The 17607-nt window shown below is 36.8% G+C and overlaps 1 protein-coding gene across 2 annotated transcripts in view; it reads right to left on the bottom strand.

Moving 5' to 3' along the window:
- ENKUR (enkurin, TRPC channel interacting protein) overlaps window positions 1-17607 on the bottom strand; it is a 32851-nt gene that overhangs the window by 14535 nt on the left and 709 nt on the right. The window contains exons 2-3 of one of the 2 annotated variants that reach the window (XM_040248555.1): window positions 8799-8944; window positions 744-967 (exon numbers count right to left, since the gene is read on the bottom strand). In XM_040248555.1, coding sequence (XP_040104489.1) covers window positions 744-967; window positions 8799-8944 — 370 coding nt within the window. The remainder of the gene's footprint in view (window positions 1-743; window positions 968-8798; window positions 8945-17607) is intronic. The other variant, XM_040248556.1, reaches the window with a different exon arrangement.

The following is a 17607-nucleotide window of genomic DNA, read 5'->3' as shown; positions in this document are numbered from 1 at the left end:
GCTGGTCACCCTGTGAAAGCTCTCTTTTGGAAGCTAAGATGGACTATTGCAGTAATAGGAGAAAAAGGTGAAATTACTGAACCATAACTGTGAAGAGGTTTTTAATGCGAAGAAGCATTATCATCTTGAAATACTGCTAATACTTTAAATTAGAGGCAGCACTATGTGAAATACTGAGTCTGGGTCTCTGTAGACAAAGTCAGTAAAGTATATACATGAAATTGCCATCTTAATTGATAGGCATATGTGACAAAGATATAAACAAATGATAATTATCTTATAAATAACCAAGTTCAGTGAATTTGTTCATTGTTTTTCATGTACATTAGCTTCAGCTAGCTAAAAGCTAACTCTTAAGAGCTAACTAGCTAGTTGAGTGATAAATCAATCTATGCCAAATCTTCACCTTGAATTAAAATTTTTTTTTCTATTTTCTTTCTCTATTATTTTTATAAATTTTTATTAGAAGGTAATTGCTTTATAATACTGTGCTGATATCCACAATACTACTTAATTTTAAAACAAGTTTTTATTGGAGTATAGTTGCTTTGCAATGTTGTGTTAGTTTCTGTCATACAGCAAAGTGAATCAGCTATGTGTTTACATATATCCCCTCTTTTGGGGATTTCCTTCCCATTAGGTCACCACAGAGCATCAAGTCAAGTTCTCTGTGCTATACAGGAGGTTCTCACTAGTTATCTATTTTATACATATCAGATTTTATTAATATATCATAAGGCTACCTTTTTATTGATGTACTTTGGAACCAGTCCTGAAGTTTCAAGGTCATGCTTGTCTCCAGTTCTTTTGTCAACATAAATTGGTTTAGGCTTTTTAGCCACTCCCATAATGACATCAGCTGCATTTGTATTTATAAAATTTTTTTCACTCTGTATTCCCATGACTGGATGGTCAGTCCTCAATGGCACAGGTGGCTTTCTGCGGTCATTCCATTCAAACTTTTTTTCTGTTAGACATAACATTTCCATTGTTAATGTTAAACCATAAACATGTCTACTCAGTACTATTTATAACATCCAGATATTTTACCATTAGTATATTAGAGTTGTATTAAAAATATATTCAAATATTTAAGGTAAAAATCAGTAATCATAAATGAAAAATATTAAATGTGAAATAATCAATATGTTGAAGAACAATATAAAAATCTAAGGGAAGAAAATAAACCCCCTAAATCATATGTGAGCTAATACATTTTTATTAGCTATTATGAAAATATTTTCTTATAAAGATTTCAACAAATATTCAGTTTGCCCATTGAAAAAGTTCAAAGAAACATGAAAATGTTTTTCTGAGTACTTTCAATATTATGAATAATCATTTTCAGAGGAAAGAAATCAAATTTGATGTATTGAAAGTCCAAGAATCTGTGAAATTTTTTGCAGATTATCATTACAATGATTATCATTGATTATTATTACAAGGCATAAAAATCATGTAATAGCTGTGCATCCAACATGCTGCTTAAGAAATAAAGATTACCAATACTGTTGAGGTTTCCTATTCACTCCTCGCTGATTACATTTCACTTCCTTAAATAACTACTATCCAGAGTTTACCTTATTTCTCTATTCCACATTCTCTCAATTAGCAGCAGATGAAACTGGCTGTTCTTACATAGCCTCTTTGACTTGACCATTCTGACTCACCTGTTTTGATACAGCCACATAGAAGTGGTTTATCAAAAAGCTAAAATGTAAAATAATTACATTTTATTTCCCAGAACCAAAGGCAACAACTATCTTGACAAAACCTTACTCAAATCTTAACCCCACACACAACTACTAGGTACTTTGTCTTTATTCATTTCTGTACTGTTTGAACTTTTAAATCATTTTATATAACTTTTACCATAAGAAAAAAACAATATTTTATTATTAAAAGTCTATGAAATGGATTGATCTCTTGTTATGGGCTGAATTGTGTCCTGACCACCATATTCATATGCTGAAGCCCTAAAGCCCAGTACTTCAGAATGGTACTGTAGTTGGACATAGTTTTAAAGAGGGACTTAAGTTAAAATGAAGTCATTAGGGTGAGCCCTAATCAAATATGCATGATCTCCTTATAAAAGGAGGAAATTTGGACACAAACACAGAAGGAAGACCATGTGAAGACACAGAGAAGACAGCCATCTATAAGCCAAGAAGAGAGGTCTCAGAAGAAATGAACCCTGGAAATGTCCTGATGGTGTTTTTGTTTGTTTGTTTTGGGGCTGCACCTTGAGGCATGTGGGGTTTGTTTCTCTGACCAGGGATTGAACCCATAATCCCTGCAATGGACGCACAGAGTCCTAACCACTGGACTCTCACATAATTCCAGGAAACACCCTGATCTTGGATCTAGCTCTCAGAATTGTGACAAAATAAATTTCTACTTAAGCTACTCCATGGGGCTTTCCAAGTGGCACTAGTGGTAAAGACTCCACCTGCTAATGCCGGAGACAGTAAGAGACACAGGTTCGATCTGGGTTGGGAAGATGCCCTGGAGAAGGAAATGGCAGCCCACTCCAGTATTCTTGCCTGGAGAGTTCCATGCACAGAGGCGCCTGGAGGGCTACAGTCCATAGGGTCTCAAAGAGTCGGACATGACTGAAGCAACTTAACACGTACATACTTGTTAGGGTAGCAGCCCTAGCAATCCAATGTACCCCTGATAATTCTATACCCCTCCACAAACATTATAAAGGAAGTTTTCAATAGTCAATTAGTCATTAATTCATGCAATATGTTTTTGCTGAATACTTACTATGTTCCCAGGGAGTGCTCTAGGAACTGTGGGTACAGCAGTGAACGAAAGAGACAAAGTCCCCTTTCTCATGGAGTTTACATGACAGTGGGGGATGAAAAAAATGTAATATGTAGACTACGATGTATATATTTGCTTGAACAATACGTAAAATTGTTTCTTGTTCTTGACCTACAAAAACAGTTATCTTCTTCCTATTTAACATACTACTGAGATGTTGTGAACATGGTCAGAAATTGAATTGTGGAATTCTTACAAAGCCTGGAGCAGAGAACAAACATGTTACAACCCAAATATTTCCCATCTACTAAACATACCCAAGTAAGGATGGTATAACCAGGTTGCCTAAAAACCAGAGGCTTTTTTAAAAAATTAATTTATTTGTTTTAATTGGAGGCTAATTACTTTACAATATTGTAGTGGTTTTTGCCATACACTGACATGAATCAGCCATGGGTGTACATGTGTTCCCCATCCTGAAGCCCCCTCCCCCCTCCCTCCCCATACCATCCCTCAGGGTCTTCCCAGTGCACTAGCCCTGAGCACCCTGTCTCATGCATTGAACCTGGACTGGCGATCGTTTTCACATATGATAATATACATGTTTCAATGCTATTCTCTCAAATCATCCCACCCTTGCCTTCTCCCACAGAGTCCAAAAATCTGTTCTTTACATCTGTGTCTCTTTTCCTGTCTCACATACAGGGTCATTGTTATCATCTTTCTAAATTCCATATATATGTGTTAATATACTGTATTGGTGTTTTTCTTTCTGACTTACTTTACTCTGTATAATAGGCTCCAGTTTCATCCACTTCATTAGAACTGATTCAAATACATTCTTTTTAATAGCTGAGTAATATTCCATTGTGTATATGTACCACAACTTTCTTATCCCTTCATCTGCCGATGGACATCTAGGTTGCTTCCATCTCCTGGCTCTTGTAAACAGTGCTGCGATGAACATTGGGGTACACGTGTCTCTTTCAATTCAAAACCAGAGGCTTTTATAAGTTCACATGAGAAATATTTAGAAGCCAAATTTAATTATGAGTTGAAAGTACATGCAGATGACTTCCTTAACTATAGCTTTAGAAATGTATTTAAGAGGCAAAAGTGAATTCTCAGAAAATAAAGCAACAGTTTAGGAAGACTGATCACTCATTCCTAGTTGAGTAAGTAAATTATAAATATTGCTTTGTGGTTGTGTGCTGCATGAAGCCTAAAGCCTACCCCCATCTTACTGTATGGTGTACCTACCTAAGCATCATCTCGTCTATCAACCCGAGAGTGGAGGATGGCAATGGGGCTCTGATTAGTTGCTCAGGCATGTTTGACTCTTTGCAGATAATGGGGGCAGGTTTGGAAAAAGGGATGAGGATGTCTAATCACAAATTATTCCCCCTGATACCTATATTCTCTACGACTACAATTAACTGCCAAATCTGAAAGCCAAATGATTTGGTTTCTTTCTAGGCTTCCCTGGTAGCTCAGATGGTAAAGAATCCACCTACAATGCAGGAGACTCTGGTTCAAATCCTGGGTCAGGAAGAACTGCTGGAGAACGATTAGGCTACCCACTCTAGTATTCTTGGGCTCCCCTGGTAGCTCAGCTGGTAAAGAATCCACCTGCAGTGTGGGAGATTCGATCCCTGGGGTGGGTAGATCCATGGAGAAGGGAATAGCTACTCACTCCAGTTTTCTGGCCTGGAGAATTCCAGGGACTGTATAGTCCATGGAGTGGCAAAGAGTCAGACACGACTGAGTGACTTTGACTTTCACTTTTCACTTTAGGCTATAACAAAATGGCAATATCAACAGGGTCTTGTAGTCACGCAGATGTTCCACTACTTGAATTCAGAGAAATGTTCATATACCTGGTAGGTATTTTTCAGTGTGTCTAGCAAGTTACTGTGTTCAAAATGGCAGCATATGCACAAAGAGACTGGTAGCTGTTTGGCCTATGAAAACGTTGTTTCACTGCATGGGCTTTTATTTTATCTTATTTTGATGGACCTTTAAAGCTCTTGCAAAACCCCAAATTTTTTATTCTTAAGGCCAATGAATTTTTGTGTTTGTTTTACCTCATAACATTTCATGCAAAGATGGGCTCAATAAAGGACAGAAATGGTATGGACCTAACAGAAGCAGAAGATATTAAGAAGAGGTGGCAAGAATACACAGAAGAACTATACAAAAAAGATCTTCATGACCTAGATAATCACGATGGTGTGATCACTCACCTAGAGCCAGACATCCTGGAATGTGAAGTCAAGTGGGCTTTAGGAAGCATCACTATGAACAAAGCTAGTGGAGGTGATAAAATTCCAGTTAAGCTATTTCAAATCCTGAAAGATGATGCTATGAAAGTGCTGCATTCAATATGTCAGCAAATCTGGAAAACTCAGCAGTGGCCACAGGACTGGAAAAGATAAGTTTTCATTCCAATCTCAAAGAAAGGCAATGCCAAACAATCCCCAGACTACCACTCAATTGCACTCATCTCACATGCTAGTAAAGTAATGCTCAAAATTTTCCAAGCCAGGCTTCAGCAATACATGAACCGTGAACTTCCAGATGTTCAAGCTGTTTTTAGAAAAGGCAAAGGAACCAGAGATCAAATTGCCAATATCTGCTGGATCATGGAAAAAGCAAGAGAGTTCCAGAAAAACATCTATTTCTGCTTTATTGACTATGCCAAAGACTTTGACTTTGTGGATCACAATAAACTGTGGAAAATTCTGAAAGAGATAGGAATACCAGACCACCTGACCTGCCTCTTGAGAAACCTATATGCAGGTCAGGAAGCAAGAGTTAGAACTGGACATGGAACAACAGACTGGTTCCAAATAAGACAAGGAGTACTTCAAGGCTGTATATTGTCACCCTGCTTATTTAACTTCTATGCAGAGTACATCATGAGAAATGCTGGACTGGAAGAAGCACAAGCTGGAATCAAGATTGCCAGGAGAAATATCAATAACCTCAGATATGCAGATGACACCATCCTTATGGCAGAAAGTGAGAAGAACTAAAAAGCCTCTTGATGAAAGGGACGAAAGTGAAGGGGGAGAGTGAAAAAGTTGGCTTAAAGCTCAAATTCAGAAAACGAAGATCATGGCATCCGGTCCCATCACTTCATGGGAAATAGATGGGGAAACAGTGGAAACAGTGGCTGACTTTATTTTCTGGGGCTCCAAAATCACTGCAGTTGATGACTGCAGCCATGAAATTAAAAGATGCTTACTCCTTGGAAGAAAAGTTATGACCAACCTAGATAGCATATTAAAAAGCAGATACATTACTTTGTCAACAAAGGTCCGTCTAGTCAAGGCTAGTCATGGTTTTACCAGTGGTCATGTATGGATGGGAGAGTTGGACTATAAAGAAAGCTGAGCGCCAAAGAACTGATGGTTTTGAACTGTGGTGTTGGAGAAGACTCTTGAGAGTCCCTTGGACTGCAAGGAGATCCAACCAGTCCATCCTAAAGGAGATGAGTCCTGGGTGTTCATTGGAAGGACTGATGTTAAAGCTGAAACTCCAATACTTTGGCAACCTGATGCAAAGAGCTGACTCATTTGAAAAGACCCTGATGTTGGAAAAGATTGAAGGCAGGAGGAGAAGGGGACGACAGAGGATGAGATGGTGGATGGCATCACTGACGCAATGGACATGGGTTTGGGTGAACTCTGGGAGTTGGTGATGGACAGGGAGGCCTGGCGTGCTGCAGTTCATGGAGTCACAAAGAGCTGGACACGACTGAGCGACTGAAATGAAGTGAACTATCTTATAATGTTTATAAGAGGAGAGACAGACTTCATCTCTTTTTTCTTATTTGAAACTTAGGGTTTACAGTTTGGTAGTTGTTCTATGTAATATGCTTAACTTTGGTGAATATTCATAAGGACCCAAGTAATATCACTGGTCCTAAGGCACTTAAGGAATTAAATTCTATTTTAAGATTTTCCAGTATTCTCGTGGAGAAGGCAATGGCACCCCACTCCAATACTCTTGCCTGGAAAATCCTATGGACGGAGGAGTCTGGTAGGCTGCAGTCCATGGGGTCGCTGAGAGTTGGACATGACTCAGTGACTTTACTTTCATTTTTCACTTTCATGCATTGGAGAAGGAAATGGCAACCCACTCCAGTGTTCTTGCCTGGAGAATCCCAGGGATGGCGGAGCCTGGTGGGCTGCCGTCCATGGGGTCGCACAGAGTCGGACACAACTGAAGCAACTTAGCAGCAGCAGCAGCAGCATTCTCGAGCGGTTGTGCATTGCAAAATAACACTTGAGGAAAAGACAAGAGACTTTCAAAGACCTGAATTTAAACGTTAATATTGTATTTTCATACTTGCTTCTTCCATCTTTCCTAATAATGCCCTCATCCTTTATCATGGCACATGAGAGGATTGTGGGACACAAACCATTGCCATAGGGAGAAGGAGTTACACTTTTGTCAAAAGGTGATACCCTCATTGGGCTTGACATACTGTGTTAGTTCTTTGCTCCAAGAAGATGGGAAGAGGCTAACTTTTTAAAAGACATAGACTCATTGCCCTCTTGTGTTTATTATCCAAAACCAGCAGGGAAGACATACTCAAGATGGGAAGAAGCTGCTTCATGCACACTTGTCACAAATCCTTTTTCATCTATTCTCCACTTTTCTGATGGCCTTTCCCCCAGTATCCATATGCTCTATGACCACAACTGACTACATCATTTGTGAGGCCCAGCACAAGAGGAAAATGTGGGACTCCTTGATAAAAAGTTATTAGGAATTTCAAGATTACAAAAGCAGAGCATTAAACCAAGTGTGGGGTCCTTTGAAGCATGGGGCCCAGTGTGGCTGCACAGGTAGCATGCCCAAGAAACTGATTCTCATTCAGGAAGCCTCTTCCATTACATCCAGTTCTTTCATTGTCCTAATGGTCTTCGAGATCTGAGAAATTTAAAGCCCCATACTCAAAGCTAAAATGAGACTGGTCATTGCTTTGACAACTGATAGCAATGGTTGTATTTTCATTTCCTGGAAAACAGACTAGATAAGGTTTAGAGGCCAAGCAATTTTGCTCATTTGGGGTTTAGAACTCTTGTAATTGTTGCTTGTTATTGATGTCATATGGCTAGATCTGAAGATGGTGGGTGCTGCTCGAGGTGGGGCTTTATCATATAGTCCAAGATGTAGTTCAAGATGCTTGCACCTTCAAAAGGAAAGTCTTTGGGGGAGGAAATTTAGCATTCTCTACTCTCTTCTTCTACATAGTGGTGTCTTGAGAATTTTTTAAAATACATTTTTTCATTGTAGTGGATTTGTAATATTTTATAAGTAACACGTGTACAATACAGTGATTCAGGATTTTTAAAGGTTATACTCCATTTATAATTACTATAAAATCTGACTATATCACTTGTTATACAATATATCATTGTATCTTATTTTATACATAATAATTTGAACCTCTTAATCCCCTATTTTATTGCTTCTCTTTTTCCCTCTCCCCACTGGTAACCACTAGTTTATTCTGTGTTTGCTTCTTTTTTGTTTTATTTACCAGTTTGTTTTCTTTTATATTCCATATATGTCATATCAAAAAGTTTACATCTTTGTCTGACTTATTTCCCTTCGTATAATACCCTCCAAGTCCATCCATGTTGCTGCAAATGGCAATAGTTCATTCTTTTTTTATGGTTGAGTGGGCTGCCGTCTATGGGGTCGCACAGGGTTGGACACAACTGAAGCCACTTGGCGGCAGCAGCAGCAGTATTCCATTGTATACATATACTACAACTTCTTTATCCATTAATCTGCTGATGGGCACTTAGGTTGCTTCCATGTCTTGGCTAAATAATGCTGCTAGGAATACTACGGTGGACGTACTATATTCCTGATTTCTGCTTTCTCCTAGACTCTAAAATTCTGTTTAATATGAGCTAAAGTTGTTATTACTGTGAACATTTAATATTCACAGATAATTTTAGTTAAATTACCCGTAAACACTTTTAAAATTAAAAAGTGATAAAACCTACTGGGTGGTAGAATTTTTTCCTTTGAATGTTTCTTCAGGAAATTCTTTGGAGAAGGTACTTCAAGTTTTGCTGGTCCCATAGTTTTCATCGCAGTTTTAAATTTTTGCATGTCATCTTTTACAGTTGCTTTAAAAATTGATACATACCTAAAATTAAAAAAAAAAGCTGTAGCATTTATATCTTTTTTTTTGCATTTATATCTTTAATAAAAACCATATAAAGTTTTCAAAAGGATATACATTTCTAACTTACATATAGCTATATTCTATATTCTATAATATATATCTATATTCAATGGAGATAGCCATTAAGCATAATTATCTGAGCCCTGTCCATCAGGCTTAGGCAAGATAGATTAAAGTTTTACTCTAATAAAACAGTGCCAGGATAAAGATGATCATAGTATTTACTTACTACTCTTTGACCATCTGTAGCATTATAACAGAGAAGGCAATGGCACCCCACTCCAGTACTCTTGCCTGGAAAATCCCATAGACGGAGGAGCCTGGTGGGCTACAGTCCATGGGGTCTCTGAAAGTTGGACACAACTCAGTGATTTCACTTTTACTTTTCACTTTCACACATTGGAGAAGGAAATGGCACCCACTCCAGTGTTCTTGCCTGGAGAATCCCAGGGACGAGGGAGCCTGGTGGGCTGCCGCCTATGGGGTCCTACAGAGTCGGACATGACTGAAGCGACTTAGCAGCAGCCGCAGCAGCAGCATTTATAATGATGTAACCTCTCCCATTTCTGATATTGGTAGTGTGTCTCTCCTCTCTCTTTCTTTTGTTCTTTTTCTTTTGGTTATAAGTCTTCTCTAATGTTCACATTTGCCATTTCGATGATTTCTGCACTGATCATTACTATATCTCATTATTTGGAGTTTTTTTCTCTTTAAGTTTCTTAAGGTACAATTTTAGCTATTTGACTTTAAACATTTATACTTATACGTGTTTCCTGAGAAATCTGTATGCAGGTCAAGAAGCAACAGTTAGAACCGGACATGGAACAACAGGCTGGTTCCAAATTGGGAAAAGAGTATGTCAAGGTTGTATATTGTCACTCTGTTATTTAACTTATATGCAGAGTACATCATGCAAAATGCTGGGCTGGATGAAGCACAAGATGGAATCAAGATTGCCAGGAGAAATATAATCTCAGATATGCAGATGGCAGAAAGCAAAGAATAACTAAAGAGCCTCTTAATGAAAGTGAAAGAGTAAAAATGCTGGCTTGTATGCGAGACAACAAAAGAGACACAGATGTATAGAACAGTCTTTTGGACTCTGTGGGAGAGGGAGAGGGTGGGATGATTTGGGAGAATGGCATTGAAACATATAATATCATATATGAAACGAGTTGCCAGCCCAGGTTCAGTGCATGATACTGGATGCTTGGGGCTGGTGCACTGGGATGACCCAGAGGGATGGTACAGGGAGGGAGGAGGGAGAGGGGTTCAGGATGGGGAACACGTGTATACCTGTGGCGGATACATGTTGATGTATGGCAAAACCAATACAATATTGTAAAGTAATTAACCTCCAATTAAAATAAATAAATTTATATATATATAAAAAAACCTCAACATTCAAAAAATCATGGCATCTGGTCCCATCACTTCATAGCAAGCAGATGGGGAAACAATGGAAACAGTGAGAGACTTTATTTTGGGGGAGCTCCAAAATCACTGCAGATGGTGACTGCAGCCATGAAATTAAAAGACACTTGCTCCTTGGAAGAAAAGCTATGACCAACCTAGACAGCATATTAGAAAGGAATGCATTTGAGTCAGTTCTAATGAGGTGAATGAACCTAGAGCCTATTATACAAAGTGAAGTAAGTCAGAAAGAGATAAATAGTGTACTGTAATACATATATATGGAATCTAGAAAAATGGTACTGAAGAATTTATTTACAGGGCAGCAGTGGAGAAACAGACATAGAAAACAGACTTATGGACATGGGGAGAGGGGAGGAGAGGGTGAGATGTATGGAAAGTGTAACATGGAAACTTACATTACCATATGTAAAATAGATCGCCAACGGGAATTTGCTGTATGGCTCAGGAAACTCAAACAGGGGCTCGTATCAATCTAGAGGGGTGAGATGGGAGGGAGGTTCAAAAGGGAGGGGATATATGTATACCTATGGCTGATTCATGTTGAGGTTTGACAGAAAACAACAAAATTCTGTAAAGCAATTATCCTTCAATTAAAAAAAATCAATAAATTAAAAAAAAAAAGCAGAGACATTATTTCACCAACAAAGGTCTAGTCAAAGCTATGGTTTTTCTAGTAGTCATGTATGGATGTGAGAGTTGTACTATAAAGAAAGCTGAGTGCCAAAGAATTGATACTTTTGAACTGTGGTGTTGGAGAAGACTTTTGAGAGTCCCTTGGACTGCATGGAGATTCAGTCACTCCATCCTAAAGGAGATCAGCCCTGAATATTCATTGGAAGGACTGATGCTGAAGCGGAAACTCCAATACTGTGGCTACCTGATGCGAAGAACCGTCTCACTGGAAAAGACCCTGATGCTGAGAAAGACTGAAGGTGGGAAGAGAAGGGGATGACAGAGGATGAGATGGTTGGATGGCATCACTGACTCGATGGATGTGAGTTTGAGCAAGCTCTGGGAGTTGGTGATGGACAGAGAAGCCTGGTGTGCTGGAGTCTATGGGGTTGCAAAGAGTTGGACACGACTGAGTGACTGAAATGACTTATCTAATAGAAGCCAAAAATTCTCTCTAGGCATTGCTTCATAGCTGCATAGCACAAATTTTGATATGCTTCCGTTTTCACTCAACTCAAAAACCTTTTAAATCCCCTTCTGATGTCTTTGTGTTAGAAGTTTGTTTAGATGTGTTATGCTTGATCTCCAAATACTTGGGGATTTTCCAGATATCTCTCTGATTTCTGATTAATTTCTATCATGGTTAAAAAAATATAGTTTGTAAAATTTCAATGCTTTAAAGTTTTCTGACACTTGTTTTATGGCACAAAGCACAGTCTATCTTGGTAAATGTTCTATATACACTGGAAAAGGAAGTGTACACTGCCGCTGGTGGCTGGACGAACAGGTTGGATACTATTTTCAAGGGTTCTAATAATCATTGAAAGAGAGATGTTGAAATTTCTGATTACAACTGTGGATTTATTTCTTTTAATTCTGTCAGCTTTTGCTTCATGTATTTTGAAGCTCTATTAGTAGGTGCACAGCCTTTAGAATTAGCATACCTTCTTGAAAAACTGATCACTTCATTATTAGAAAGTAATACTCTTTAGCCCTCTTAAAATTCTATAGTCTAAAATCTACTCTGATATTTATATAACCAATCCAGTATTCCTTTAATTTGTGATAATACAGTATTTGTCTATTCTTTGACTTTTTTCTTGTGTCTTTATTTTTTAAGGGGGTTTTCTTATGGAGAACATAGAATTTTTATCCTTTCTAACAGTTTTGTAATTGTTTGGACTATTGACATTTAATGTGATTTTTAAAAATGTGTTTGTATTTAAAATTTCCATCTTGCTATTGTTTTCTACATATCCCATCGCTAGTTCTTCCTTATTTTGTGCTGTCTTATCTTTTGTTTTTATTTTGTAGAAGTTCTAAGGTTTATAATATATATGTTTACCTCATCACAGTCTACCTTCAAGTATTATTATACTACAAGTATTATTATACTACAGGATATAAGAACCTCACAAAAGCATACTTGCTTCTACCCCTTCCCCATCTTTATCCTAGGGTTCTATGAGTGTTATAAAACCTGTAATTCATTGTGGTTATTTTCCCCTTAAAAAGCTAAGTATATTGTAAAGAAATTTAAAAGAAAAAAAAAACTAACATTTACCCATCTGTGTGCATGTGTGTATGCTCAGTTGGGTCTGACTCTTTGTGACCCTATGGGCTGTAGCCCACCAGGCTCCTCTGTCCATGGGATTCTCCAGGCAAGAATACTGGAGTGGGTTGCTATTTCCTCCTACAGGGGATTTTCCTGACCCAGGGATCAAATTCTGGTCTCCTGTGACACCTGCACTGGCAGGTGGATTCTTTTACCACTGAGCCACCTGGGAAGCCATATTTACCATTTTATGTAATCTTTATGTCATTGTGTAAATCCAAATTTCCAGCTCATACCACTTTCTTGTGCATTATGGACTTTTAAAACTTCTGGCTTCCTGTGTTTTCTGATGAAATATTTGCTGACCTTCTTTCTTCCTCTGTATACAATGTTTCTTTTTTCCCTGGCTGTTTTTAGTATTTTTCTCTTTATTACTGGTTTTAGGAAATTTTATGTTAATTGCTCTTGGAATGGTTTCCCTCTTCTCTTCTTACTCCTCCTTTTTCTTCTTGGGGTTCATAATGATTCTTTGATTTGTGGATTTAAAGATCTCATTAATTTTATAAAATTTTTGACCACTATTCAAATATTTCTTCTCTATCTATCTACTCTCCTTCTTGGATCCTAACTAGACTTGTGTTATGTTGCTTGATGTGGTCAACAGCTCACTGATTCTGTTTTCCTTTTCAGTTTTTTTCCCTCTCATATTCATTTTGTGTTGTTTTATTAGTATGTCTTTAAATCCAAAAATATTTTCTTCAGTGTCTTAGCTATTATCCCCATTCAGTATATTATTTTCATAGACATAGTATTATTTATGTATTCAACTTAGATTTTTTTAAAATCCTTCTATGTCTTGCTCATGTTTTCATCACATTTGGAACACATGAAAATATTTTAAATAGTGGTTTTAATGTTCTTGTCTACTAATTCTCTCACTGATATCGTTTGTCTGTTTGTATTGACTGATTTTTCTCTTGGTTATATACATTATATTTCTGGGACTAGAAACTTCTAGTCCAGTTCTAAGTTGGTCTTACTTCTGAATATACCACTCAATCCCCTGTATCTTATGAGATTCACTCTGGTTGGTGGAAACATAAACTTTATCTGGCTCTGCTGCTTTCTGTTGGTTATTTCTCTGGCCTCGGTAGTTTCATCATACATGTGGACTGACAACCAAAGACATCAGGAAAATCCTCCTGTATACTTCCATAATTTTCTATTTATGCTCTTCTCTCCTATACAGTACTCTGTGCCATGAACTGTACATGGTTTGACCCCCTCAAATTCTAAATCCTGTCACTTTAACTCAGAGAAACTGCTGAATTTTGTTTTAATTTCTCTTTCCTGAACTTTTGTCTGGAGATTTTCTCCAGGGAGAATATTGGGACAATTGTAGGCCTTGTTTCCCTTCACTTAGGGATGACTGTTCTGTGCTGCCTATTGTTCAGTGTCTAAAAAACCATTGTTTTACATATATTTTCCTGGTGTTTTAGTTACTTAAGGTGAGAGGGTAAATTCCATTCTTGACTGGAAGCAGAAATTCAGCTACACCACTTTTAGTAACTTGTATTCTCATCTTACTATGTAGATAAGTTTGTATGGAGAAACATTAAATTTTTTCTTGCTTTTAGAAGACCTTCCTCAATCTTGAACTCAATGGCTAGGAATTAATTATAGTCCAAAATGAATGAGCACATTAGATACCTTCAAGAAATAATGTTCAATCCAAATCTGTGCCTTCAAATTCCCATGGAAACTGGAATTAGCATATATGATCTCTTGACTAATCACCTTTTTTGAGGTAAAAAGGAGTGTGTATACTCACCTTTTTAAACATTGCATCTTGTGATTCATTCCACTATTTTGTATGTGAACTGAAAGCTTACCATGTCATAGAAAACAAGATATTTTATTCTATATAACTTTATTTTTCCAAATTACAAATTTTTAAATGATGAAACTAATATAATGGTATATGTCAATTATATCTCAATAACACAAGAATAAAGATTAATAGGTTCCCTTAATCTCAATTTCCCCCCAAAATTTTATATCTCATGTATGAATTGTAACTTGATTTTAACTTGATAATGATTTCTTTTCATAATTAATATCTGTAAAGCTTACACTTTTTTTTTGAATGAAAGGTTTTTTCAATGCTATAGTGCTTTACAATTTTCAAATCATGCGAGTTTCACCCACATTTCATATCATTCCATAACAACCCTTTTGCCTCACCCTTGTATTCCCCTTCTCCCTCCCCCCCAACCCCCCACTGGTAACCACTAGTTTGTTCTTTTTATCTGTGAATCTGCTTCTTTTTTGTTTTCACTAGTTTGTTGTATTTTTAGACTCTACATTTAAGTGACATCACAGTATTTGTCTTTCTCTGACTTAAGAATAATGCTTTCCAAATCCATACATGTTGCTGCAAATGGCAAAATTCCATGCTTTTTTATAACTGAGTAGCAATCCATTGCATGTATATGTGTGTATACACATATACACACATATTCTTTATCCATTCAGCTACTGATGAACACTGAGCTTGTTTCCATTACACTTTCAACAGTTGCATTTTATTCCATTTTCTAGATGGTTTTATTGTAAAGATCTAGGGGTGACTCAGACAACTGGTCCTACTTTTTAGTTTTTATTAGATGTGGGCTATAGATTTTTCTAAAACTAAAGTTGTCATATTCAGTAAACATACCATACTTACAGTTTCTTGCCAACAGTCATGATATATTTGGTCATATTAAGTCTTTAGATAAACATTTCCATGGCAATTTATTTGAAATAGACCAAAAGTTGGTACAATCTGATGATGTTTCATTGAGTATTTTTTTTTCTCCTACTCGACTAGATGAACATCTGGTTAACTACTGCTATATGCTTGTTTTAAAATTTCAGGCCAATATTATCACAGCACTTCTTAATCGTGTAGAACTTTAGATTGCTCATAGCTCACAGTTCAACTGGAAGAGGGTGTCCTTCATCCCACTTTGATTTCATATATCCATTTTCTAAATTCTCATTTAGCATCTGCATCTCTCATTAGGGTTTTCAACAATGTATGGTTTTATTGTTAACCAACACTTTAATGTTTATCTTTCAGTTCCCCAAGGAGACTGGAATCTCTGAGGTATGCAAGATCAGGTACCATCAATTGTGGTTTCCCCAAGGAATCTGCCTCTTTGTGAAAGCTGAACAATCATCTTCAAGACTTGCAAAGAGCTGCAGTGAACTTTCTTGAAAGTGGGTATATAACTCAGTGATGCAAAGACTCATAGCTTAATATATTTCTTTCTTAGCAAGAATTCTTACTACTACTAAGGGGATTAGGTAAGGGTGATTGTGTTACTGTGAGGGCAATTTGTGTTACAGTAGAGGGAGAGAATTGGTTAAAGTTTTATTATGCTCTGTTTTTTATAAATTAGTGTCTTGCAAGCACATCTTGTCAAATTAAAAACTCCTCTTGGTTGTTGCTGGCAGTGTAGGTTGACTTTACCCTAACACAAAGAGTTCTTTGGCATCATATTTGGATGCCTTCTATTCTTTTCACCCTAAGTTAGTTTTTCCTACTTATTTCTTCAGAGTAAACCAAGGAGTTTGAGCTGTCACTGCAACATTACCCAAGGGTGATATTATACATTTGCCAACTAAATAAAGATTTTTCCTATAAAATTTCTTGAAAAAGCCACCTAGACATAGTAAAGCTTTTTAAATTTACCAATAAACAAAACACCTATTTAATAAACTATCTTAACATTCAAATTCAGGATTCTATGAAAAATATAATCTGCCAATGGGTTACAGAGTAGCTTTGAGGAGCTTTTATCTTGTACAATATACAGGAATTTTCGATTAAAACTCCATTCAGCAATAGTTAGTTTGAACACTTCTCATAAACTCTGAAACTGTACCAAATCATACTTTGAATTCCTATTTCCAATCTTTACTAGATTTTGAGAAGTTAATGGAAAACAAAATAGGTATTGGTCTGGTTAAAAAAAAGATACTCAGGCTTAAAAATGAAGGATCTGTCTACTTGTTGAAGATATTAGGCACTCCAAGTAATTACTAAAAAAGAAAACTGAAAAAAAAAAAAAAGAAAATTGACAACTAAGATCTGAAAGACCTTAAAGATTATCCAGTTCATGTAATTTGTTTTACAGATCAGAAAACAAATTTTAATAATGTATTTGAGATCACAAAACCAATCAGTTTCAGAGCCTAATGTTTCATTTTTAGCCCAGTGCTCTTTCAGTGTAGTTTTGACTTGGAACAAGAAAAAGGAAAAAGGTAAAGCTGCAAAATCCTAGAAGGAATGAGATTTTCCCTATTCTTTACCTTCTTTTGTCCCCAGAGATTTAAGTAACTGCTAAGTCCCAGGTGAGTAACTGACACGTTTACTGTGTGGTACCTTTTCGAAAATTTGGGGAACTAAAGGGGTCTTAACACCTATATAAAAATCTTAACTCTATCACATATTTTTGGGTCTCTGTCAATCCATTCTTCTTCAAAAGAAGACCTTAGGCACTATCTTGTGCATTTGTTTCATCAATCAAAAAAAAAAAAAAAGAGAGGCTCAGAAACAAATAGAAATTTATATTTGACAGTACTCTTGGGGGGAAATGAGTATTATCTTTCTTTAGAGAAAGCAGTGGTGTAGTCAGAAACAAAACAGTGAATTCCTGAAAGAAGATATCAAGTATCCTAACGCAGGATAATAAAATTGTGACTTCTCTTTTTTCAACACTAAGATATTTCAGGCTATGTTGCATACCACATCACACATGTACAATTAAATTACAATTACACACGTATGAACAAGAGGCTGACATAAGAAAATGGCCCTCTCACAGCACTGGACCACCCTCTCTCTGAATTATGAGAAGCTAAATACTTATATTTCGCAACTTCTTCTTTAAGAAGCTGTCACCCAAGACTA

The sequence above is a fragment of the Oryx dammah genome, unplaced genomic scaffold (assembly GCF_014754425.2).
Source record: "Oryx dammah isolate SB20612 unplaced genomic scaffold, SCBI_Odam_1.1 HiC_scaffold_10, whole genome shotgun sequence".
Classification (NCBI taxonomy): domain Eukaryota; kingdom Metazoa; phylum Chordata; class Mammalia; order Artiodactyla; family Bovidae; genus Oryx; species Oryx dammah.
This window is presented reverse-complemented; position numbering and strand designations above follow the sequence as displayed.